Source organism: Telmatherina bonti (genome assembly GCF_933228915.1).
Source record: "Telmatherina bonti genome assembly, chromosome: 17".
Taxonomy (NCBI): Eukaryota; Metazoa; Chordata; class Actinopteri; order Atheriniformes; family Telmatherinidae; genus Telmatherina; species Telmatherina bonti.
The window spans coordinates 29,000,452-29,025,679 of record NC_136615.1 but is presented as its reverse complement, the minus strand read 5'-3'; the positions used below and the strand labels follow the sequence as shown (position 1 = coordinate 29,025,679).

Below are 25,228 nucleotides of genomic sequence, written 5' to 3'. Positions count from 1 at the left end.
TCGGACAGAGGAGTGTGTCGCCTCTGCGCTTCTGGCAGCCTCACGCCTCTGGAAACGAGCCGAAGGGGCTCGCTAGCCTCCCGCAGCTAACAGCTGTCTGGTTGCGTGAAAGCTCCACCGCCGTGAGGCAGAACAACCTGTCATAAAGGTGAGGAGGAAGCTGAAAGTTGGACTTGAGATAGTCCACTAAACCTATGTGTTTAAAGCTGTTATTATTAACATTAGAAGGCGGTGCGACTATTTAGCTTCCCCTAGCTTGAACACCTTGGTGTTAGCTTGCGTGCTAATTATCATTGTAGCATCTCAGGAGGAACTTTAGACCCAGAAGATCAAATAATGCAAAAATACAGCACAGATCTATTGGCTTTTTAAATTTTATTTTACTATTTGTATTCTGTTGTAAATATTAAAACTATCACGGATGTTTCCTTTCGATTCTTCACGGTGTTTAAGGTGTTAAAGGCTCTGGAAGCAATCTTTAGTCCTTGTTTACATCATTTTCAAGTTTTTTCCAAGTCATAGCACCTTGTATGAATGAAAATTAAATTAGAAAAAATGTATTAATCCCCAAATGGAAATTCAATATTGTAGTATATAATAATTAATTAGAGGAGGTCTTGTACCGGAGGCTGCTGGCAGGAATGATCTTCTGTGTCCTTCAGCGGACCTGAAGAAGCCTCTGACTGAACACACTTAGTTGTTTCATCACTGTGTGTGAAGAATCCTCCATCATCTTCATCAGCTTGTGCAGCATTCTTCTTTGGACAATCCGCTCCAGCAACTCCAGAGTTACTCCAAGCACAGAACCAGCTTTCTTGATCATTTTGTTGATTCTCTTCAAGTCTCTGGTTCTGATGCTACTACCCCAGCAGATGCTGCAAAGCTGACTGCACTCTCCACAACAGACTTATAGAAGATATGCAACATCTTGGTGCAGACGTTAAACCATCTCAGCTTCCTTAAGAAGTACAGTCTGCTCTGACCTTTCTTGTAGATGTAATCAGTATCATGCACAAGCAAACGATCGCGCCTGGCAATCGCCACGTGTCCACTGTCCGTGGTGCTGAAGAATTGGATAAATGAAAAATTCTCAAGTAAACCTGAGAAAACACAACTTAGATCCACGACACACACCATGTCTATGTGGTTAAATGTGATTGATTAACTAGATATTTGTGTTAACAAGCAGCTGATCACATGTACTTAATAAAGTGGCAGTTTTTAGGGGTTAATCAGAAATACACTGGGCTACACACCAACCACAGAACAAAATAAGAAGATTCAGTAAAAGTTAAGAGATGATAAATCTTTTCACTTTCTGCTCATTTAGTTTTTTTTCATGCTTGAAAAATAATCTTAATTAAAAAAAAATTTTTCTCAACTTTTCCTCATGCAGGTTCTATGATCTACAACCATACTACCCGATCAGAGGATGTATCCGCCTCCCAGAAAGGACTTCATCGCTCTGACACTCGGCGACCCTCACAGTCACGCCTACAACAACGGCAAACACCGGAGACAGTCCTGCTGGAGGGTGAGCGGCGTGTATATGCACATTTTGGCTTGCCACTCAAACAGACAGACTGTGCGTTTGATGCTCAACAAATCCATGTGCATTCAATAATCAGGCTTCAGTTTGGGTTATTAAGGCGCGTTTGCATAAGTTGGGGTTACTATGGAGCTCTGCTGATCCTACACATACTTTAAGTCATGATGCAACTTAGTTACTTTGCTGCTTCACCCACTAATCAAGGTTCATCCAGTCATTTTTATGCTTTCAAGATTTACGAAATGCTAAAAACCTCAGAACTATAAAAGTTACAAAATACCAAAAGTCATAGTATAAATGTCAAGAAAAGATTGAACGTTTTGATGGATTAAAGTATGACCTTTTAAAGTATACAAAAGGCAGAAACTCGATGATGCAGATGATCAGGAAGTAGTTGTGGAACTGAGAAGCTAATTTTAACGATACGAAGCTTAAACTGGTAGCTAGAGGTGTTCAAAATTCAATTCAATTCAATTCAGCTTTATTTATATAGCGCCACTTCACAACAATGTTGTCACACTTACATACTCATCATTTCAAGCCAATTCCTACATATCCTATAATAGAAACCAACTGATTGCATCGAAGCATGACTTTGATCCAATCCCCCATCCTGAGCATGCACGTGGCGACAGTGGGAAGGAAAAAACTCCCATTTAACAAGAAGAAAACATCCGGCAGAACCCGGCTCAGGGAGGGCAGCCATCTGCCTCGACTGGTTGGGCTGGAGACGACAGGAAAGACAGATCAACATGTACAACTGCACTTATTCAGGAAGACCTGCGGAAAAAAGGAGAAATAAGTTAGAGATGGCAATATTGTCATATATTTATACATTAATATATTAGAGAAATAGAGCAAGGTACTTCTCAGTGCATCAGGTAACATCCCCATTGCTACATAAGTAATGGATGGCTAGACTACCCATAACTATAAGAGCAAAGAGCATAACCTGGACAGTTGGGTCCCGTACATGCAGACTCCACCTCAGGAGACCTTTATATCGTAACTATAAGATTCATGAAAAAAGGAAGGTTTTCAGCTTGAAAATACTGAATGTCTTACGAGTCATTGTGCTAGACTTGTAGCACAAGTTGTGTTTTCTAAGGACGATGATCCTACATTCAACTTCACCCAAAGACGCATTGTGGAAGTCAGATGAAAGATGGTGAGATTAACTGTATGCGTTTTTTTTATCACTGATGTAATTGGGCATGTAGAGCTCTCAAGGTTGCTAAGAGGTCTGTTTTTTTTTTCTGAGATTAAGATGCTCCACAGTAGAGGAGATGTAAGAAGGGAAGAGAGAGGAATCAATTAGCTGGAAAACCAGATGCGTCATATAAAGATGGAGATAATCCATCTAGTCAGTTACATAACCAGCCAGTCGGATGCTAGCAGTCGTGGCTTAAGGAGTCTACAGTCAGAGTAAACTCTGCTCTACTTCCAGCATTCTGGAAAAGCTGAGATAAATTGTCTGCAAACTGTCAGGACCGTCATAAAGCAAAAATGCACCTTCAGTTCTGAAACATAAATTACAGCAGTTTCCGAAAGTATCAAGACAACCTTCATGTCTGTATTTGCTTCAGAGGAGCCAGACTCTCCTGTAATCTTTACAAGTGGTCTTCAGCAGCAGTTCTCCCAGTTTTCTGAAGGTCTTTTCAAGTTTTTGTTTGGACGTTGGATGTGAACTAAGACTTAACAAAGGAAGGAAAATAGTGATTAGTTTAATCTACAAGACATGGGGGCTCTACAGTACAGCAGATTGCACATGCCTGTACAGGGATATATTTTGCTTTTCATGAATTTTATCAGCTGTTGTTGATTTACACCAAGACTAGAAAGTAGAACAGCTAAGCTGAGGCTCTCTGCTTGTTTTGTGCAAATTCTACATAAAATCATCAGTGAGAAATAAATGTACAAACTTATTTAGCCTCTGCAGGGAAACGGGTTCAGCAGAATGCAACGCTCTGCAGGGGTTGTTTACATCTTACTCTCCTCCGAAGCATTTTTACTCTGGTCAAGGACTCGGCCAAACCCTGCAGATGTTGAGCATAAAAATAGTCTAAATTAAACTCTCAGCTCAACAAGACTGCAGCTGGACTGGGACTGTTGGCTAACTGGTGTCCAACTGGTGTCTGCAGCCTTTCACAAACACAGGATGAGAGCTGTCTTGTCTCTCTGGCACTACTCTCAAATGAAACCCAACCCTTATATTATGTATGTATATAGTGGTATGAAGTATGTATATAATAGCATGTAAGTAAGTATATAATAGTATGGCATATGTATATAATTATACAAAGTATGTATATGATAGTATGTTATAATATATAAGTATGTATATAATAGTATGTAATAATAATATATATGTATGAAAATGATAGTATGAAGATAAATTTAAATGAAAATGAACAGAATGGAAATATTTGTATGGTGGATTGTTTTTGTCTCACTCAGGTTTCTGACAGTTTACACTTCTGCTTTCCCAAAATGTCTTCGTCTCCATGTCTCTCGGTAGCATTTTCTTTATTCATTTCAAGCGTTATCTTGATGTTTGGTGCATTTTGCTTCGGGGGTGTGAAAACAAGGACACGTACTTGTTCAGAGGTTTCATGTTCCGTCCTTGTACAACTGGTCAGACAACTTATCATGCCGTCTGCTGTGGTTGCTAAATAATGGGGGATGGAAACATTTCAGTGACCTTTGGAGTATCTCCAAGTGCTGTTTGCAGTTTGCTTGTTTTCACGCTTTGGTTTGTTATGTAAAGCTATCATTTAAACCTTTATTTAGCAGCATGAGTCAGTTAAGAACAAAATGTCAGTCACAATGACAACCTGGCAGGAAGCACAGAAAATAAACTAAAAGATTTAACAATACATTTTCATTTAATTTCAACGTAAAACAGTTCCACTATCTGTAGCTAAAACTACAGCCGTGGACTGCTTACTTTACTGTATTTTTTAAAATAAGAGTGGTGAAAAAGAACTGAGATGTTTTTTCTGCTGCGTGTGATTTCAGTCAGAAGCAGCAGGAAATGAAAAGATGAAGAACGAAGTTTGTGCAGACTTTAGGAGAAAGCAGATTCAGGCAGCTACTTGATTGAAGAGTATGGCGAATGTTATGGAAGTTGAGAATTTGGCGAAGGTACAAAAATGGTTTTGCCTGTTAAGCCTGTTACATACTCCACGAGAAGCGAGAACTTTTTTCTTGTTCTCGAGGCTCCGAGAAGAAAATTTTTTTTCTTGCGGGGCTGCGAGAAGTATCGTGTGATTGGTTGGACATTTGTGGTGGGCGTGGTTAACACTGAGAAAGCATGAGGCGGAGTTGCTGCTTCCGTGTGTTTGCTGTTGCCGGCAAAACGGATTGTTTTGATAAAACAGCTGATGGAGGTGGTGAGAAAGTACGAACATTTTTACATGTGTTTTTAAAACACTCGGACCCAGCCGCGTGCACGACCCGCCCTGCTGCGGACGAAGTTGCTCGTTAAATATGAAACTATAAAATCACTCGGAGAGCGGAAACCTCCGCCAAGCACAATGTTAAAGAATCCTGGATCCAAACGGTGATCTGGATCACCACCAAAATTTAATCAGTTTTTCATTTTTGCATTTGCAACAACTCTTGAAATATTTATAAAAATCCGTCCGTAACCTTTTAAGTTATCTTGAGCAAAAAGACGCCGGGAAAAACAACCTCCTCGGCGGTGGTAACAACCGGGTTCATTGCACATAAAGCAGACATCGCCCCTCCGCAGTGATCCCTCCCCGCTGCAGACGGGCTTCTCGTGGAGTATGTATGGACCTGCCGAACAAGACGTTTTTTCTTGTTCTTGCAGCCTCGAGAACAAGAACTCAGTTCTTGCGTCTCGTGGAGTATGTAACAGGTTTTAGGGTTTTATAATTCGACAGATATCAGTGTGTTTGTTGACGAGAGTAAAAATGGGGCCAAGTTGCCAGCTGATACAAGGAACACTAATTGGAGACTCCGTTATAAAGCCCAATTTATGAAGGAGTGTTTTCAACTTGGGACTGGGAGAACTGGAATTCAACCAATAGATGTTTGTTGTGACCCTACGATGGACTGGCGACTTGTCCAAGGTGTATCCTGTAGGGCTGTAATGATATGCTTCTGTCCTGATTCAATCCCGATTTGTTTGGGTACCGATTCGCTTTAAATTGTGATTCTCACAATTCTTTGATAATACTGATTTTTGTAGACAAAACACAAAAATGTAGAAAACATTTTTTTGCTAGTCATTTTTTCTTAATTTAAATCAGGAAAAAAACAACACAGTAGCCAGACCATCATTCTGCTGCTATAATGCCCAAGAAGACAAGTAAAAAGATCAATTAAAAAAAAAAAAAAAAAAAATTGCAAAAAATTTATTTTTTTATTTATTTGGAAAAAAAAATATATATATATATATATATATTTTTTTTTTTTAACAAAAAAAAAAAAAATAGAAAATGTGAAAGAAAAAAATCCCGATATTGGATTTTTTTGTTTGATTTTCACACCCCTAGTATCCTGCCTCTCACCCAGTGATTGCTGGGATAGGCTCCAGCTTTCCTGTGACACTTAATTGGAACAAGTGGTTCTGGAAATGAATGAATAAATGTTTGGTGTGTCAGTGAGGAGTTTTTACGGTAAAAAAAAAAAAAAAAAAAAGAAAACTTTTGAGAGCAGAGAAGTAATGCCAGAACACTTTCAGTGAAATGATTTTGCTTCACACTCAGGTCTTGGGAGAGTGCTTCTGACACATTTGTTTTTTTTTTTGCTTGTGTTCAATGTTAAATTTACGATCTGAAAAAGCCTGTTGAGTAAAACTAAAGCTAATTTGCAGACAAGAGTTGAGAGAAACCAGAAGTGTAAACAGTAGTATCATCGGCATACAGGCGGCTGTTAGAGTTGGCTTCATGTTGGATTGTATGGTTCATCTAAATGTTAAATAATGCTGAACGAAATATGGAGCCTTGAACGAAGACCTCCACCTTCACACACTTCACACGTCTAGAACAGCAGCAGCTGAACCAATTTGGTTTAGCTGTTGTTGGTATGAAGCAGAATACACACTCTGTGGATAATACTTACCTGCATAAACATATTGCCACAAACTACACACAGCATGGTAACTATACCGGTATGAACCTGACGGTCAGATGGAGTGGGGTTTTCACATTTTGGTCCTGCCGCCTGAGAAAAGCCTGTTTGTATTCACTGCAGCTTTCACAAGATGGTTCAATCGTTTCATGAGGTTGCACAGGTGTTAATTAGAGCAGGTAACTCTGGTCTTTTCTCCTGAGAGACTCTGATTTAGTCCCTCCCTCAGCACCGGCACAAGATGATTTATTTGTGCTCCGTCTTTGTGCTCACAGCAGCACAGTCGAGTGAAGCGAGATGTGGAGTTTGTACAGGGTGAGAACGGCCATCAGACCTCCCTCCTTCATGCTTCCTCTCTGTTAAAGAGAGCACAGAGTGATTACACAGATATTTTGGGAGGAAGCTCTGATTTGCCATCTGTGATTGCAGTTTGAAGCTGTTAGACATGCTTGATTGTAGTTAGTAGTTTGTTTCTCTTCCCACAGAAATGGAAGCAGCTGTCTCGGCTCCAGCGAAGCCTCATCCTGTTCCTGCTGGCTCTGCTGCTCATTTTAGGCCTGCTCTCGTATCCCAGCATCACAGAGCAGTGGAGAGGTAATGCTAGGCTCATAAGCACACAGGCAGCTGTCAGCAGCCTTCGCTCTGAGTTTTTAACTTCTGTATGTTGTCAACTTTAGGATCATGGTCTAACAGTGGCTACATGCTGTTGTCATATGCCACAGAGTGAATGTTTTGTCTTGTTTTCTTGTCCTGTGTGTGTGTGTGTGTGTGTGTGTGTGTGTGTGTGTGTGTGTGTGTAGGGTTGTCTGACAGGGAGGTATGGATGGAGCCAAATGTCATTCCTCCAGGCCTGAACCCCGGGTTAAATCCACCTGTAGGTAAAGCTCCAGCTCCTGTGGTGGGGCCACATCTGGTGTCAGCTGTGGGTCTTGATGCTGTGGCAGAGCCCAAAGGACCAAATATCCCGATTCTGGCTAAACCTCCCAGTAAGGTTAGTGTTGTAACTGGATTAAAGGTGTCAGGATCCCCGTCTGACATGGTCTTAGGGCACATTCGCATTCTTTTTGATCCAAATCCGAGTCCACTTGCTCGGAAAGTCCGCTTCGTTTGGGGAAATGTGAATGCGGCAAACGATTTCTGATTTGGATCAAAGAAGCAGACTTGGTCTGCCAGCAAACGCAGATCTCTTGTCAGCTTCAAGCGGACCAAATGCAAGAAGCAGACTACAAAAAAAAGACTTACTGCATTTGGCGCAGCTTAGCGTTGTGGATAAATCAGAGCGATTGCCCTCTGCCTCGTCTGTTGTTTATACTGCGTCCATGTTGCAGTGTATTTCGGCAGTATACTGCCATAAGACACAATAAAAACCCAAAACAGCGATAGTTTCATCTCCATGTTTAACTCGCGGCATATTTTTCTTCTTCGTGCAGGTCTTGTCCTCGCTTTTGCTAAATACCAGTGCAGCGCCACCTTTGGTGAGAATAAGAATATATTATTGTAAAGGTTTGGCGCCTTTGACCAAAGTGTAGCGTGAACACGATTTCAGTCCCCATGGATACACCCCCCTACTGAGCTGAGTCCCCAATCGGACCGATTCTAGTGGATTATCCTGATGTGAATGCACCCTTATTTGTTTACCAAGGTGATCTATTTGTTTTTCCGCTGCCAGTCCAACTGGTTCTATCTTATTGGCTAAAAACTATTTAAAAACTAATTATCACTATTTTTACTTACAATTCCTTTCTGCCTGCCCTTACTGCACGCCGTTGCTATGTGGAGGCGTGCAGACTTGTGTTTACAGGACTGATTCTCTCCAACTTTGCACCTACAACACAAGCAACAGACCGGAGCAGGTGTTTGCAAAGGCATTATAACAAAGAGAGCATAATAGTGTTTCACTTGACTCGACTACAAAGTCAAATGGGCTTTGTGGGCATTGTGCAGGATGAAGCTAACTTACAGCAGTTCCACCAGTACGATAAGGATTCGCTGAACCACACTTCACTTAATTTCTTACACTAGAGGAGTAAAAGGACCAGATAGAAAGAAAATAGAAAAAAAACTGGGTTTGCTGTCACTAAACATTTGTTTTGTGGGAGGTGGTGGTGTTTCACTCCCCCGTTAAAGCAACTGCTCCAGTACACAAACTAATGAAGCCCTCATGACTGATTGACTCATCAGATTTAATCGGCCTGGCTCAAAAACCCCTCTAAATGGCAAACCCTAGTTTTAAACGAAGATCCCACAGTGGCTGAGTCTTACAGAGGTCAGATTCCCCACTGCATGCTCTGTTTATTGCTCTGGCACATATCATTTGAAGAGCAGAACGTACTGATGCAGCCCAATGATGGTAAATGTTCACAACAGATTACTGTGCCAATAAACACGGCCATAAATCGACCTCCATATGACTCCATATGATTTGCACACAATTCTGTCAAGGAAAGTATTGTTTGGAGTCAGGGAATTTCTAAAATACCTCTGTCAGCTAACAAAGCTTGTAGTTGAAAACAACTGTGAGCTTAAACTCTGTTATTCAAATTAATCCATATGTAAGACCCAGAAGCAGCATGTCTTCTCTGACCCAAGCTGATGTGATGTGGACTTAGGTGTAAAGTGGAAACTGTCACAATGTCTTGCAAATAAAAAGTTTGTTTTAGAAAAATCTGACACCCATCCTCCTGGTTAGGGATGAGAGAGGCCATCCTGTGGAGCAGGGGACACACCATTTATCAATAAGAGCCCAGTGTGACATACATGACACATAGTTTTTGGGACATTTGGTATCACTTTATGGTACAAACTTTTCTTAAAACCCTGTTGGAACAATCAGATTTTTGTCTTCTGCCCCTTAGTGGACACCAGAAAGAAGATTACAACTATTCAAATTTTGACACATCTCGTGGGAATAACATAGACAGGATGTAAAAAAAATGGATAGAACCTCTGTGAACTCGTAGATTTCGGAAGAGCTGAAGTGAATTGCATTGGGTGGTTACCACAGTCACCATCTTAGTAGTGTCACATGTTTCTTTGCTAGAAAATACAAAAATAGTTTAAGAGGTAAAGCTGAGAAGGGGGGGCTGTGAGCTTGGGGTGGATGATTTACAATTATCAAACTCCTACCTGACTGCAGTTAAGAGCTAACCGAGCTAACAGGGGCTAACAGGCGAACAGAGGTAGGTGGGGTAAAACTCAATCACACTGTTAATAGGCAATAACTGTGGTTGTGCTACACTCTGCCTTCTTGCAGCAGGATATTGTGTACCTGTCAATCAAAAGGACACGTCCATAATTATACCAAATTTTGATGATCAAATTGGTTATAAACAGAAAATTTATATACATACATACATACACATATATATATATATATATATATATATATATATATATATATATATATATATATATATATATATATATATATATATTCACTCCCCCTACAGTTGTCATGGTAACCATGGCAAGGTGAACCTGACCTATTAAACTGAAAATGGATATTTGTACCAGACTATAAACATGTTTATATCTGCTGTGACGTTGGTCACAGCAGATATAAACATAATATAAACATTGGGGATTTGCTCTGTGTTGGTGCCCCTAGTGGATGTAGGGGGAACTACACTTCAACGTAGGCTTTACTTTTAACGGCCAGAGGTTGCTGCTTGGGTAATAAATGGTAAAAATCCCAAAAAATGTTGGTACTTTTTATGTTACATTTTGTTCCAGGGATAAACAAAGACCTCATATGAAATCATTTGAATTATCATAACATTTTTTCATCGGTTGGGTCTGTGTGGGTTAAAGCTAAACAATTTGTTGTTGTTTTTTGCAAGGGTTGGTGTTCCGCATGCAACATTTGATGATGTTGTAATGTCTCCTGAATAAAATATTTTTAAACATGAAACATGATTTTTAGATATTTCTTTTGACATTTTGTTCCTTGTGTATTTAACTGCAGAGAAAACCATTTATAAACAAAAGAGGTCCGCCAAGCCTACAAAAAGATGGGAATGTTTCTGACACTGCCGGTGGCGACAATCGAGAGCAAGAGGTGGTTCAAGATGAAGTAGGAGAGGAAGAGGAGGACAAAGAAAAGAAAATTGTCAGGTGATCCACGTGTTTTTCTTTTTATCTGTTGCAGTCATGCCATATTATTATGGCGATGTGTTTTGTAGATGATAAATAATGTGGTTGTAAAATGGGGTTTAACCACACAGCTGGAGAGGAGCGATGATTGAAGCTGACCAGGCCACAGAGCTTCCACCCTCAGCCAATGAGAAAGATGCTGCAGCTCCTCCTGTACCAGTCAACCCTGCAGCCTCAGTCCCACAGGAAGGTCAGCAGACTTTTTTTTTTTTTTTTTTTTTTTTTAACCAGTGGTTATTTGCAAACATAATTAATGGCAGTTTAATTGACAGTTTTTCCTTAATTAGACGTATTAGCTCTGTTGTAAAATGCATCGAATATATACATTTTTATTTTTGTAAAAGCTGTTTAATTCTGATTTTAGATAAAGATTAAAGGCCTTGTACACACCGGCCACTGTATTTGGTCCACCTGTTCAACTCCTTGTTAACACAAATAGATAATTAACCAATGACGTGGCTGCATTTAGACACATAAATGTGATCACACTGACTTGGTTAAGTTTAAACTGAGCATCGACATCATTCTGTGCACTTCACTTTACTTCAACGGCCTCCACAGTCACCAGTAGAGCTGGGCGATATGATGACATATATTCTTTGGATGATGGAAAATGTCTGTTGTTTCAAATGAAGCTCTATCGTTTACACCAAGATAAGGTGCTTTACAGCAGAATTTTACATCAAGATGCGCTTTACATCATGCACGCTGCAATATATAAGCAATCATGGAAAAAGACGGTAGCAGACACGTTTCAGAGCAGGGCAATGCACGAAAAGATGACCATCCAACCCAAACTGATTAGCTTGTTCATAGAAGAGAAGACATTTCTGTCTCATGGATGTGGTTAGGATATAAAAAGACCGACGTGGAACCAACAACAGACTAGCTCACAGTCCCAGCAACAGACTCCGACAGGACTAACTTAATTTATCACTTCCGCAAGAATCAGCATAAAGAATACAGAATAAAGAATAGACTCAACGAGCAAAAGCCGCAAATGCAGCGTCAAATGGAGGCAAAAGTCGGCCCGAGAATTGGTGCCCTAGTCACCAGTTCCCAGTCCAGTAGAGCGGCTTTGAGGCGTGGTGCAACAAGAGATTCTCATCATGGATGTGCAGCAACTGTGTGATGCTTCATGTAAATATGGAGTAAAATCTCTGAGGAATGTTTCCAACTCTTTGTTGAATCTGTGACACCATGAATTAAGTCAATTCTGGAGACAGAGGGTCCAACACGGTGCTAGCAGGGTGGACCTGATAAAGTGGCCTCTGATTATATTCTGGCCCAGAACCATAAGGAGGCTTATCAGCAATAATCATGGTCTAAAATGTAACTGTAAGCCAGTGTAAGAATCTAAGACTGGTGCTCCCTTGTAAAGGTCACAGTCTGTAGCCTGTCAGTATGCATGACTACCAGAAGTTTAACCCACTAACGCCCACATTTATTTATTATTAGATAAAAACAAATCAAAAAAAGAAATTAAATGATCTGAATAACTTCACACTGCTTTTTATCAACCCACCACCATCATATAAAATCTACTTTTATATTTCTCTAATTAGTCAGTGCAGTCTCCACCCCAGTGCCCAGTTTAACCAGTTTTTCAGAAAGACTAAGACTTGTTGATTCTTCAGCAGCAGACTTCTCACCAGGAGCCAATGATTGTTGGCTCCACAGTGTTGGGATGATTATAAAAATAGACCTGATTTGTACTCATCCACAGACTCATGCGTCAGTTTTAAATCCTGCTCTGCTGAAACATTTCCATCGACTGCAAAACAATCAGAAAATTCTTGAGATTGCTTCTTAAAAGAAACACATTTTCATTTTGTGTCTTTGCTGGTAGTTCCAACTGGAGCAGTGGACAGACTGGAGGCAGTACGCGATGCCTTCAGGCATGCGTGGAAAGGCTATAAGGATTACGCCTGGGGTCATGATGAGCTGAAGCCCATTTCCAAGTCTTTTGGTGAATGGTTTGGACTGGGTTTGACACTGATCGACTCACTGGACACCATGTGGATTCTGGGCCTTAAAGAAGGTATTGCATTGGTGTTCTTGATTTTCATCTCAAATATGAACAGGAAACGTTTACAAGGAACGCTGTTTGCGTCCCTACGCTGTTTGCGTCCCTACGCTCTTTGCATCTCTACGCTCTTTGCGTCAGCTGCGCTCTTTGTGTCTCTACGCTCTTTGTGTCTCTACGCTCTTTGTGTCTCTACGCTCTTTGTGTCTCTACGCTCTTTGCGTCAGCTGCGCTCTTTGTGTCTCTACGCTCTTTGTGTCTCTACGCTCTTTGTGTCTCTACGCTCTTTGCGTCCCTACGCTCTTTGCATCCCTACGCTCTTTGCATCTTTACGTTCTTTGCGTCTCCACGCTCTTTGCGTCAGCTGCGCTCTTTGAGTCTCTACGCTCTTTGCGTCCCTACGCTCTTTGCATCTTTACGTTCTTTGCGTCCCTACGCTCTTTGCATCTTTACGTTCTTTGTGTCCCTACGCTCTTTGCGTCAGCTGCGCTCTTTGAGTCTCTACGCTCTTTGAGTCTCCACGCTCTTTGCGTCAGCTGCGCTCTTTGTGTCTCTACGCTCTTTGTGTCTCTACGCTCTTTGAGTCTTTACGCTCTTTGCGTCCCTACGCTCTTTGCGTCCCTACGCTCTTTGCATCTTTACGTTCTTTGCGTCTCCACGCTCTTTGCGTCAGCTGCGCTCTTTGAGTCTCTACGCTCTTTGAGTCTCTACGCTCTTTGCTCTTTGCGTCCCTAAGCTCTTTGCGTCTCTACGCTCTGTAATATGTCTTTGTTACGGGGCATTACCATAGCAGCGCGTTTATCAGCTGTCTTTTAACAGGTGAATGAGAAAAATGCGTTGCAGCTTGACAGCGGTTGTTTGGCATAAAACGTACATCGAGGCCAACGTAAAATAGTTCCTATATAAGCAGTAAAAGCGATTAAAAAAACTCAGAACCGTGCATTAGACGGTTATAATGTGCGACACGGAGTGGAGAACACCACGACACGCAGCCTTGTTTAAAAATACTGGATAATTGTGTTAAATAATCGAAATCTCAATTTCAGCCAGAAAAATCGTGATTATAATTTTTGTCATAATTGAGCAGCCCTAGGCTCCACTGCTGCTAAACACGATCTAAGACACACAACCTTTTAGTCTCACAACCTGTGGTGTGTGTGTATATGTTAGCTAGGCATAAATCCAGGTGGTTGTCTACCTGGAATTTGTGAAGCCTCTCTCATATCACAGAAGCTAAATTCCATTAAAAGCACTTGAGAAATGAAAAGAGCATAATCCTCACAGTGCTGTCTGATTGGTCCAGATGAGACTGGGCTCTATGACGCAGGTAGATGATGGTGTCTTCAGCCTCAAGCCCATTACCATTAGCAAACTGGATCCTGAAAGGTGTTTGCTTTTATTCAGAAGAGCCAAAAACAGTCTCTCAAAGGCTTTGTTGAGATGTCAAGGAAACAGGTTTGTAGTGATTTGGTTCAGATGGTTGGGATTTTTTTAGACCTGTAACAAGTCGGGATGTTTTCCACAACAGAAAATGTGGAAAGAAGGGGGAAAATAAAGCTTTAGGATTACCTCTGTACCAGGTGACCTGTTAACTGTGGTTTCTTGATTCTAAAGTTTGTTACTCGATTTCCTCCTCTCATATGATTTATGTTATTTCTCTTGACTCAGAGTTTGCAGAGGCAAAGAAGTGGATTGAGACAGAGCTGTCCTTCAACAAGAACGTCGATGTGAATCTGTTTGAAACAACCATCCGGGTCCTGGGAGGGCTGCTGAGCAGCTACCATCTAACAGGAGACCAGCTTTTCTTAGACAAAGCCGTAAGTCTTCTTTTCTACTAAAACATAGCCAATGGATTTAGAAATACCTGAGCTGTTAAACAGTCTGCCACCCCACCCCCATAACTGTCTTTCTTCTTCTCACATAAAGAAAGACCTTGGGTCCAGATTGATGCCGGCCTTTAGAACACCCTCAAAGATCCCGTTCTCGGATGTCAACATTGGGAAAGGAACCGCTCACCCACCGAGATGGACCTCGGACAGCACTCTAGCCGAAGTCACGAGCATTCAGCTGGAATTCAGAGAGCTCAGTCATCTCACACAGGACCCGCAGTATCAGGTTTGGACTCCTTGACTGCTTTGCCACTCTAAAATGGGCTTTACATGCCCTTTTAAAATGAATTTTAAAATGATTGAAGGTAGTTTTTCTGAATGTCTACACGGATCAAAAAATTTAGGTGCACCTTTTCATCGGCTTGTCAACACGAATAGTTAATAGCCAATTACACAGCAGCTGTTAACTGCATTTAGTCACGTAGACGTGGCTGAGATGATTTGGTGAAGTTCAAACTGAACATCAGGATGAAAAGAAAGGAGATTTAAGTGACTTTAAATGTGGCATGGTTGTTGGTCTGAGAGTATCTGCTGATCTACTGGGATTTTCACACACAACCATCTCCAGGGTTTATAGAGAATGGTCTGAAGAGAGAAACTATCCAGTTAGCAGCAGTTGTCTGGACCAGAATGTCCTGATGTCAGAAGAGACTGGGCAGACTGGTTGGAGATGATAGAAAGACAACAGGAACTCAAATAAAACACTGCTTTCAACAAGTGTATGCAGAATATAATGTATGAGAACACAACGCGTCCACACTCCAAGCAGATGGTCTACAGCAGCAGAATACCTCACCGGGTGCCACTCCTGTCAGCTACTGAAATGAAATGAAAAATACTTTATTAATCCCCAATGGGAAATTCAATATTGTAGTAGTAGATAATTAATATGAGGAGGTCTTGTTCCGGAGGCTGATGGCTGCTGGCAGAAATTATCTTCTGTGTCTCTCAGTCTTACAGCGGACTTGAAGAAGCCTGTCACTGAACACACTTTGCTAAGAAGAACAGCTAAGAACAGGAAACTGAGTCTACAATTCACACAGTGTCACCAGAACTGGTCTGAGTCTCCATTTCACTTCCAGATACACACGGTAGTGAGAATTTGGTGGAACAACACTAAAACATGGATCCATCATGCCTTGTAACAGTTCAGGCTGCTGGTGGTGGGAGATGTGGGGGACATTGGCACATTTGAGGGCCCTTAGTACCATCATGGCAGGTTTCACCAGCACAACCTACCTGAGTATTGCTGCTGACCATGTCCATCCATTAATGACCACAGTGTAGTATCTTCTAATGGAAAATATTCCCAAACTTGAGACCTTTTGGTATGTGTTGTTGTTGCGGACACCACAAAGCAGAGACGTTATTATGCATGTATGCGACTCGGCAGGGATAATGATTAGGTGAGATGCTTCACTCCATTGGAAAAACGCTTCTGGCGACAATGGAATTCATTGTCAACTATTGTTATTGTTGATTTTTGTCGACAACATCAACCAATCGTTGCAGCCCCTAGTGGTGGAACGGGAGATGTGCAGCAACTGTGTGATGCTTCATGTCAACATGGAGCAAAATCTCAGGAATGTTTCCACCTTGTTGGATCTGTGACACCAAGAATGAAGGCATTTCTGAGGGAAGAAGGTGGTGCAACCCTGTACCAGTCAGATGTACCAGTTGCAACAATCATCAGCCAAATTGTGTTTCACATCCATCGTGGAATCAGTTTATAAGCCTGGAAATGTTTGACTGAGTCTGAGTTGAACTGGAATAATGATTCCTTGTGACGTTTCCTTTGGATTAATGTTGCATCATCGAAGGTTTGAGTTGTACATTTGTTTCCAGTGAATAAGTGTTTATAACTGTGTTTTGCACATATTCACCCAAACATCATCATATCACATCCTGACAGAACCTTTCTTTTTCTTTCTTCATGTAATTATTTCTTCAGGACGTTGTGAATGAGGTAATGAAGCTTGTCCACAAGCTGCCGGGCAAACACGACGGCCTGGTGCCCATGTTCATCAACACCAACAGCGGCCAGTTCACCCACAAAGGGGTCTACACGCTCGGGGCCAGAGCAGACAGCTACTACGAATACTTGCTCAAACAGTGGATCCAGGGGGGCAAGACAGAAGACGAGTAATGGCAATTTTACCTCTACAGTGTCAAAACATTTCAACTTTCCATCATCTGTTGCGATGATTATAAAAATAAACAATTTTCACCAGAAACACCTTGAATAATCAACTGCCTTTGATTAATTTAAAGTAAAAGAAATTGATTTAATTTATTAATCATCTGATATGTATTGAATTGAAATATTAAAATTTTAGATGCTTCATTTAATAGAGATCTGTATAAGTGAAATAAATGTATTTAATCTGTTAATGAAAAATTAGAACTTATAAAACAATCATTTATTTAAATGGAAATTTATAATTAATGTTGTGTTTTTTGTCCAGTTTGTTGGAGGACTACCTTCAGGCGGTGGAGGGAGTGAAAAAACACCTCGTCAGGCAGACTGGCCCCAGCAGGTTGACCTTCGTTGGAGAACTGTCTCACAACCGCTTCAACCCCAAGATGGTGAGCGAAATTCTCACCGACAGCTTTTGTGTTTCTTCTCACCTCCGCTTTAGCCTCTTGCCAATACACACTTCTACTTTCAGTCATCAGCAGGCAAAGTCCGCCTTGTAAGATCAATGTGCTTCTGCACTTTTGTCACATCTCAGTTTGTCATCCTCTGACCAGCTCCTGCTGACATCGTTATCTTTTCATTCTCCGACTTCTTCTTGATTTCTTCTCTCTTACCATCTCTGCTCTTCCAGGATCACCTGGTTTGCTTCTTGCCAGGAACTTTGGCTCTGGGGGTCCATAATGGCCTCCCAGGTGACCACATGGATCTGGCTACGCAGCTGATGGAGACGTGTCACCAGATGTACAAACAAATGGAGACTGGGTTAAGTCCGGAGATCGCACACTTCAGCCTGCAGGACACCGACGGCCATGATGTTGTCGTCAAGGTGAGGCTCAGAGCAAAGTTGAGCTTATCATCGGTAGCGGTTAGCGGTTAGCAGTTAGCGGCTAGCGGCTCTTCACAGTGACTTGCTATGATTCCAGCTGTGTTTGACTCTGTCTGTATAAGCAAATCCAGCATAAACATGGGTTTTATGTCATTCCAAGTATTGACGCAATGTGGGATTTCAAACCATCTAAAGTAACGGAAATCAATGAGAACGCATTGTAGATGTGTTAGCGAAACTACTTGGGAAGGTTTCATTCATCCGGGCTGCATTTGTTGAGCGAGTACAGACTTAAACCTTCCCAACCCTCCTCAGGCCTCTCGGTTTCTTATAGCACCCGTCGCACTGCTCCTGCCTCCACCGCTTCTGTTATTACCTTGCAGTTGATAATGAGCTCAGGCAGATTTAATGTTTAAAAACTAAAGAAACAAATGTTGGCCTTTAAAGCCAAGTTTGTTTTTATACTTTGAGTTGTTAACTCCAATTAAAACAAATGTTTAGACTTATCCAGAACAAATGAGAAATGGAGATGGAAGGGGAGGGTATGGGGGGTTGGGAGAGAGAGCTGGTTAAGAAGTTCTCGGCCATTTGTTTTGTTCTTTCTTTCCTTTTGTTGCTAAGAAGTGGAAGGATTGTTCCTCCCCCCTTTTTCAAAATAATTTTAAAAAAAATCGTAAACATAAAAAGCCAAATGGATTGATTTTCATTTGACCAACTCAGATTAAACCAACCCCTTTAGAACATGCACTTGAATATGTTCGTGCATGGCGGCACTGGAAAGGCTGGTTGTAGCTTTTCCACGGTTTTTTTTTGGTCCTACTCCACAATATTTAATGCAGAACATCTCAACAAACCCATCCATCCGTTATCCTAACTGCTTAGTCCGAGGAAGGGTCGCAGGGAAGCTGGAGCCTATCCCAGCAGTCTTGGGGCGAAAGGCAGGGTACACCCCGGACAGCTCGCCAGTTCATTGCAGGATCTGAGGGATGAACCAATAAGACAAATCTAGTTTCAGACAAACCTGTTGGTCTCTCCTTGCATAAGCTTATGGAGGAAGTGGAGGGAAAAATTTTCATTTTCCACAGGTTGAAAGCTCAAACAAAACCATCTCGAGTTGAGCAACGTCAACCAGCAGCAGAACAGAACAGAAGGCTCCCCTCTCCATTCCACCCCTCTTCCCGGTGAGCTGCTTTTATGGGATAATAAGGCTCTTTCTGGGTTCATTCCTCAGAACAGACTCTGAGACAGGCATGGGGGCCATCTGGCTGGCTCTAGGCCAACACAATCTCTGTGTGATGACACAATGACCTTGGCAAGGAGCAAATTCTCCAATGAAAAGCTCCCAAAAGAGGGTTTTCTGATCCGGAACGCACCGAGCTTTCTTCATACTTGAGCTCCCGTCTTCCTCTCGGTTTTCCTCTCAGCAGATCCTGAAAAGCTGGAAGCAGCTCACTGCCAAACAGCAGCTCTGAGGAGAAAATCCACTGGAGTTCTTTACAAAACCCAATTAGGTTCATCTTAATGGCCAGATTTAGGAAACGCGGACTTTTGGGTCTCATTTGGATGTCCAGGCAGCTTGTCGGTTTGTGGGTGGTACTCAGTAGTTGGTACTATGTACCAGAAGGTCGTTTTCCTACACACACCCCATGAAGCAGTCCAGTTAAATCCATGTTGGTGTGTTCAGATGGGATATTCATTAAAGTTTGTGCACATTGGCACTTTTGGGATGTCTAGTTGGTTAACAAGCTGGCTTTATGAGCAAGATGCAGACCTGCAGCGCACATCCCACCAGATGTCGGACCAATGAAACTGGGTCATTATCTGGTTTAGTGTTTTGTTCCATTCAATCTGACCAGTCATTGGGTTGTAATGAGATGCAAGGAAAATGATTATCTTGGCAGCTTTTAACGCTATCGATGGATTGAAGTTAAACTTGGAAAAATGGAGATGTTTTTATGCTGCGGGACGGGGGGGACGTGTGGAAAGCAGTGTGTTATCATGTCTTTCCCATCGTCATGATTGTAACAGCAGAAGGTTTTAGGATCTTTTGTTAACTCTAGAAACTAATTTCATTCAACTCACAGGTCAAATAATTAGATTATGGAAGTAAAAAAAAAAATATATTTTTTTTTGTCACATTGAATTTATACACCAGATATTTGAGTCATAACTGCTCTGATGTCTCAATTCTACCATCGACAAGCCAATAGCAATCCAAGATGAAGACACCCTACAGAAGCATTTTCCCAGTGACAAAAGACTATCTTACGATGACTCTTGTTTAGTCTTTCTCTATTTTAATCTTCTTGTGTTTTTTGCTGAATCAGCAAAACAGTCGGTGTGTTTATATCCAATTTCTAGTGTGTGAAGCAGAATTGTGCTGCAACATTACGCAGCGTCCCAGATGAAAAAGTTTCTCAGCTTGGAAATGCTGAGAAATGCCCGGTAGATGTCACTATGTCATCGAACCAGTCGAACGTAGAGTTTTAAGGTCAGAAAGTTACGAGATTCGTCTTTAAACATTAATCAACACAGTGATAATTTCTAAGAAGTGAAGAAGGAAACGGTGGAAATGTTTGCAGAGTATAGGGTGTGCAGTTGAGATGGTTGATAATTCGTTTTGATACAAGTTTCTCTGCGATCTTTGACGCTGTGGGAAGACTACAGATGGGTCTGTAGCTGGACATGGAAGGAGGATCTCCACTCTTGAAAATGGGAGCAACAACAGCTGATTTCCACATGCTTGGGATCATGTTTTGTCAGGACAGGTTGATGATTTGGGTGATTTAAACTCTAAAAGATTTTTTAAAATATTAAAATAGAAACAATTTTTTATTCCCCAATTTTGTGAAGCTAAATGTTTCTGTTTGCTGTTTTTATTTCTGACCACTATGATTAGCCAATCGTCTGTTCTTCCCCTGATCTTTTTTTTTTGTTTGTTTTTAATCTCTATCATGGCTCACTGATGGTTTTCTCATTATAACTTGTCCTAAAAATGTCATTTTGTTTCTGTGGGACGCCTGGTTAAGGTCTAAGTAAAATGCTGATTGTTATCCTCCAGCCTGCTGACAGACACAACCTGCTGAGGCCAGAAACGGTGGAGAGTCTTTTCTACATGTACAGATTCACCAAGGACACCAAGTACAGAGACTGGGGCTGGGACATACTGCAGAGCTTCAATAAATACACAAAGGTACCTGCCGCTTTCCACACAGCAGCCTTCTCATAATGACCACAGTTTTAGATTTACCTGAAAATTATGAGACAATATCAAAGTCTGTCTTGGTTCTGGCCTCTCTGCTGGCGCATGCAGGAATATTGAGTTATGTTTTTACATGCATGTAACGTCTGGTGGCTTGATGGAAGCTGAACTCTGATAATGATTAATTATTCTGCCTCCTAATAGGGGCATTAACAACCTAACTAAATGGCTCCACTCCTTCAGGTCCCTGGTGGTGGTTACACATCCATTAACAACGTCTGTGACCCTGAAAACCCCGGACCCCGAGACAAGATGGAGAGCTTCTTCCTGGGCGAGACCCTGAAATACTTGTATCTGCTCTTCTCTGACGACATGGAGCTGATCAGTCTAGACAAGTATGTCTTCAACACAGAGGCCCATCCTCTGCCCATCTGGCCTTCTCCGCCGAAGTGATGTCACCGTGGCGGAGACGCCTGGGGGAAAAAAATCCAACCCGTGGAGCCGGCTGCCTTTCTGAGAAACCGTCCAAGCTGGACTGCTGTTGGAAGCAGAGAAGGAGATTTTTGCTGTACTTTGATATGAGGTGGAGTTCCACTCGATTTGTGCCGGTTGTGATTTTTCCACAGACTTTATTTTTCCTAAGGAAAAGCTTCGCGACAGAGCTGGCCTCTAATGGAAAAACTCTGTAAAAAGCAGTTTATCACTTGGGTGATTGGAAGGACTTTTGTATGTTTTCACCTTTGGCTTTAATTCATTTTGTAAGCAGAAAAGTCTAAAAGGATGAAGGTGGGGGTGTTAACTTATACTGAACATGCATGTCTTTTATTAAATTAAGACTTGAAATGACTTGTTAGGGCACTTAAAGCTGGCTGGTGTACAGTGATTTAAAGCCATCTTGTATTTGGTTGAAGCTACTGGATCTGTGCTTGTTCGTGTACAGTCCACAGCAGCAGCTTCTGTTCAGGAGTCCATGAAGTGCACAGGACTGTTTTTCCACCTGCTTTAGCAGAACCACTGTGGTTAGCTGCCAGCGAAGCAAATCTGAAAAGATTTTTCCACTGTAAAATAAATGTCAATCAGATTCCCTTTTGCACCATGAAGGGAAAAAAACAACAGCTGCAGTGGACATCCAGGAGGAAAATGGGCTTTTCTTCAGGAATGACTTTAAACTTTAGTGGAAATGGACAGCAACAGTTCGTTGTCATGTCGTCTTAATCACAGTCTGGCACAAATTTCAGAAGTGTGTCCATTCCCCTTGGTATGAATCAAGTTTTTAAAAAAAAAAAAAAAAAAAAAAAGACATCACAGGAGAGGATCTTTTGCCTCTTCTTGATTTAAAAAAAACAAAACAAAAAAAACAAAACAAATGAAAACTTGCTTACTGTGAAGTTTTGTTTACAACCTTTCCTACTTAACAACCCAACTCCAGTCAGTTTTATGATGATTGATGTTCACAAAATGCTTTATAAATCAGAAACTTGAACCCCTTCTGCTGCTGTGTATCAGACCTTTTCTAGTTGACCAGATTTTTTGTTTTATTAATTTGAACAGTAAACAGCATTACGTTGGTAATGAATACTCTGCATAGACCTAAATGTCTAGCAAGTATTTATACTGCATATGTAGCAGTGATTGTCAAATAGCAGGTTGGTCATGAACAGATGTCAAACTCTCGTCCTCAAGGGCTGGTACCCTGTAGGCTTTTGTTGTCTCCCTGCTCCAACACACCATTAATAGGTGAACAAGAAGCTGCTGGTTCCTTTTGATTTGAATCACGTGTGTTTTAAGAGGGAAACGCACCCAAACCTGTTGGATACCGACCCTATGGTAAAGTTGAGCAGGTGGTTCAGTCAGTGCCTGCCTGATAAATTAGATTGCTGTTCTTGGTCCAGTATACATACACAGGAGGGGAATCGAGGCTTTGACTAAAGTATGTCTGATGGCGCAACCATAGACTTTATATAAAAGATGGACGGTGCCTCCATGACGTCACCTGTAGGCTTCTAAAGAACTGAATGGAAGCTCATTGGGTGATTCCTACTATCGCCATCTTGGCAGCATTACAAGGGCTGTCTCTACTGGAAAATACAAAAATGCACAGAGGTAGAGCTGAGACGTGGGCTGTGAGCGTGGGAGTGGATGATTAACACCTTGCAAATGCTGACCTGCCTGTAGCTAAGAGCTATCCAAGCTAACCAGGAGCTAACCAACCAACAAAAGAAAGCAGGCTAAAGCTAAGTCGCGCTGTTAACTGGCTAAAAACTGCAGTTGTTCCACTGTCCTACTTCTTGAAACGGAAATCGGTTACCTGTCAATCAAAAGGACACGCCCCTAATTATGCCAAATTTTGAGATGAAATTGGTTGTAAACGGAGGAGTTACAAAAGAAAAATTCACTCCCATCACAAATGTCAAGAACCTGACCTATTAAAACTAAAACGGATTTTTGTACCAGGCTTTAAACATGTTTATTTCTGCTGTGAAGTTGGTCTTTCTAACATGGGAGTCAATGGGGATTTGCTCTGTTTTGGAGCCCCTAGTGGATGAGGGGGGAACTGCAATCTTTGGCACTTCTGCATAGACTCCAGCTGAAAGTTGCCGCTTGGCCATAATGCTAGCTAGCACAACGTGACAACCCAAAATAAGTAAATCAATTTAGTTTGTGTTGACTTATCACCACGTCCAGAGGTGAATTGGACCAATTCACAGCCTGCTACATTTCCCAAGTGCTTTACAGTTTTTACTAAAACATGGATATTTTTTCTTGTGTGTTGTTATCGGCCGCTTCTTCTTTTGTGTAGCAGCATCTTTTTCCTGAGTGTTACCCTGGAAACCGTGGAGCATGTGAACAACATCTCCTCTACTTTGAGTCTAGTTATTGGAGTAATCCAAACCTCCTATTGAATTATCTAGTCTAACTTTGTACAGTTTTAATCAGACTAATGTGTTTACATGCATTTTTAAACTTGAACACCAATTGTTTTTTTTCCCGGTGTCACGTAAACATAACTGAGTGAGACATCGGACAAAGATCTGATACTGGATTATGGTTGCGTAATAAGTTGAATGTAAACATTTTGCCCAGTAATTTATTCTTCCTTTCATATTTTCGTTACATAGACGCACTTGATGGTAGATTTATGTGTTCTTGTGTTTGTTTTTGTTTTTGTTTTGTCATACGAAGGGGGGTTAATGAAGGCTGCCTTGCATTTATATGTCATCACTACTTTTTCCTGTGTCAGGGAAAACATACCATGCTGGACTTAAATAGATGACTTTTTGATTTAAATCATCTCATTGACAAAAACAGTTTATGGTAAACGGTATGTAGCTGCCATTACCACCTCGCCGTTATTTATTTATGATTTGTTTGTTTTTTTTTCCCCTCAAGAAATTGTCAAGTTCTTTAAATAAATGCCGCAAACCTCAGCAGCGTAAATATCTGCTTTTAACTTTAATAAGTGACGCTTTGGGCTTCAGGATGAGCTGCTTTATAGCAGCCTGCGGCCATGTTTATCGCTTTTACACAGTCGTGTTTTAATGTCAAATCAGTGTTCAGTGTGGAACATTTAACACAACGCTGTGTTCAGGTTGTGGAAGCTAATCAGTACTTTGCTGCTTTACTGTAAAGGGTTTCACCTTTCACAGTCGTTTTCTTTTGAAGTTTTTTTATTTCAATGGATCGTTCTCAGACGCCTTTCATCTGTTGGAAGAAGCGCTGCAGAGATGGAATATAAATCGACTTACATGAGAACTATTCCAGCTGCTTACCCTCTCACTGAGACCATGTTCTGGTTTTGGTGTTTACATGAGTTGCAAAATGGATTTTGCATTTCTGCCTCCGTTAACATGATCATGCATGTTAAGGTTCCCTTCTGCAGTTGGTGAATGACGAGTCATGTGGCTACATCCACATGAAGACAAAACAGGTTTTATTTTAAAAGGTTTCTTTCAAGATTAAATCATTGAAATAAACTAAAAAAAAAAACACTGAAACTGCTGCAACACTGCTGCAGAAATGCACCAAAAAGCACTTTTAGGCTCCAAATATGGAGGTTTCATGTGGAGAAGATGCCCAAAACAAACAAAAAAAAAAAACGTTAGATGCATCTAAACTTGTCTTGTGGACGTGGAATAAATAATTCCTTATATTTGTGCGATGTGTTGTGGAGAAAATGACAAGAGTCTGGATGAGTTGGAAAAAAGATTACCAAATAAATAGACAGATGAATAAAAGAGGAACAAAGAAGTTGTGGTTGCGACCGGAGAAACCTTTCAGACGACCGTA

At 41.3% G+C, this 25,228-nt stretch overlaps 1 protein-coding gene across 1 annotated transcript; it reads left to right on the top strand.

Moving 5' to 3' along the window:
* The first annotated feature begins 16 nt into the window (after positions 1 to 16).
* Positions 17 to 21,900, top strand: man1b1a (mannosidase, alpha, class 1B, member 1a). The gene is made up of 14 exons (XM_079256783.1): positions 17 to 148; positions 1,397 to 1,534; positions 7,135 to 7,243; positions 7,450 to 7,640; positions 10,614 to 10,762; positions 10,873 to 10,991; positions 12,651 to 12,842; positions 14,496 to 14,644; positions 14,754 to 14,942; positions 16,668 to 16,858; positions 17,182 to 17,302; positions 17,545 to 17,739; positions 20,801 to 20,932; positions 21,185 to 21,900. Exons 2-14 carry the CDS (start codon positions 1,433 to 1,435, stop codon positions 21,392 to 21,394), a joined length of 2,049 nt encoding a protein of 682 aa, XP_079112909.1. The 5' UTR covers positions 17 to 148; positions 1,397 to 1,432; the 3' UTR covers positions 21,395 to 21,900.
* Positions 21,901 to 25,228: the final 3,328 nt, after the last annotated feature.

Excerpts from the sequence above, each read along its gene's own strand:
- man1b1a (XM_079256783.1), top strand. The coding sequence starts at position 1,433 with ATGTATCCGCCTCCCAGAAAGGACTTCATCGCTCTGACACTCGGCGAC. Across the intron at positions 1,535-7,134 it reads GGAGACAGTCCTGCTGGAGG|AAATGGAAGCAGCTGTCTCG; the intron begins GTGAGCGGCGTG and ends CTCTTCCCACAG. Across the intron at positions 12,843-14,495 it reads GATTCTGGGCCTTAAAGAAG|AGTTTGCAGAGGCAAAGAAG; the intron begins GTATTGCATTGG and ends CTCTTGACTCAG.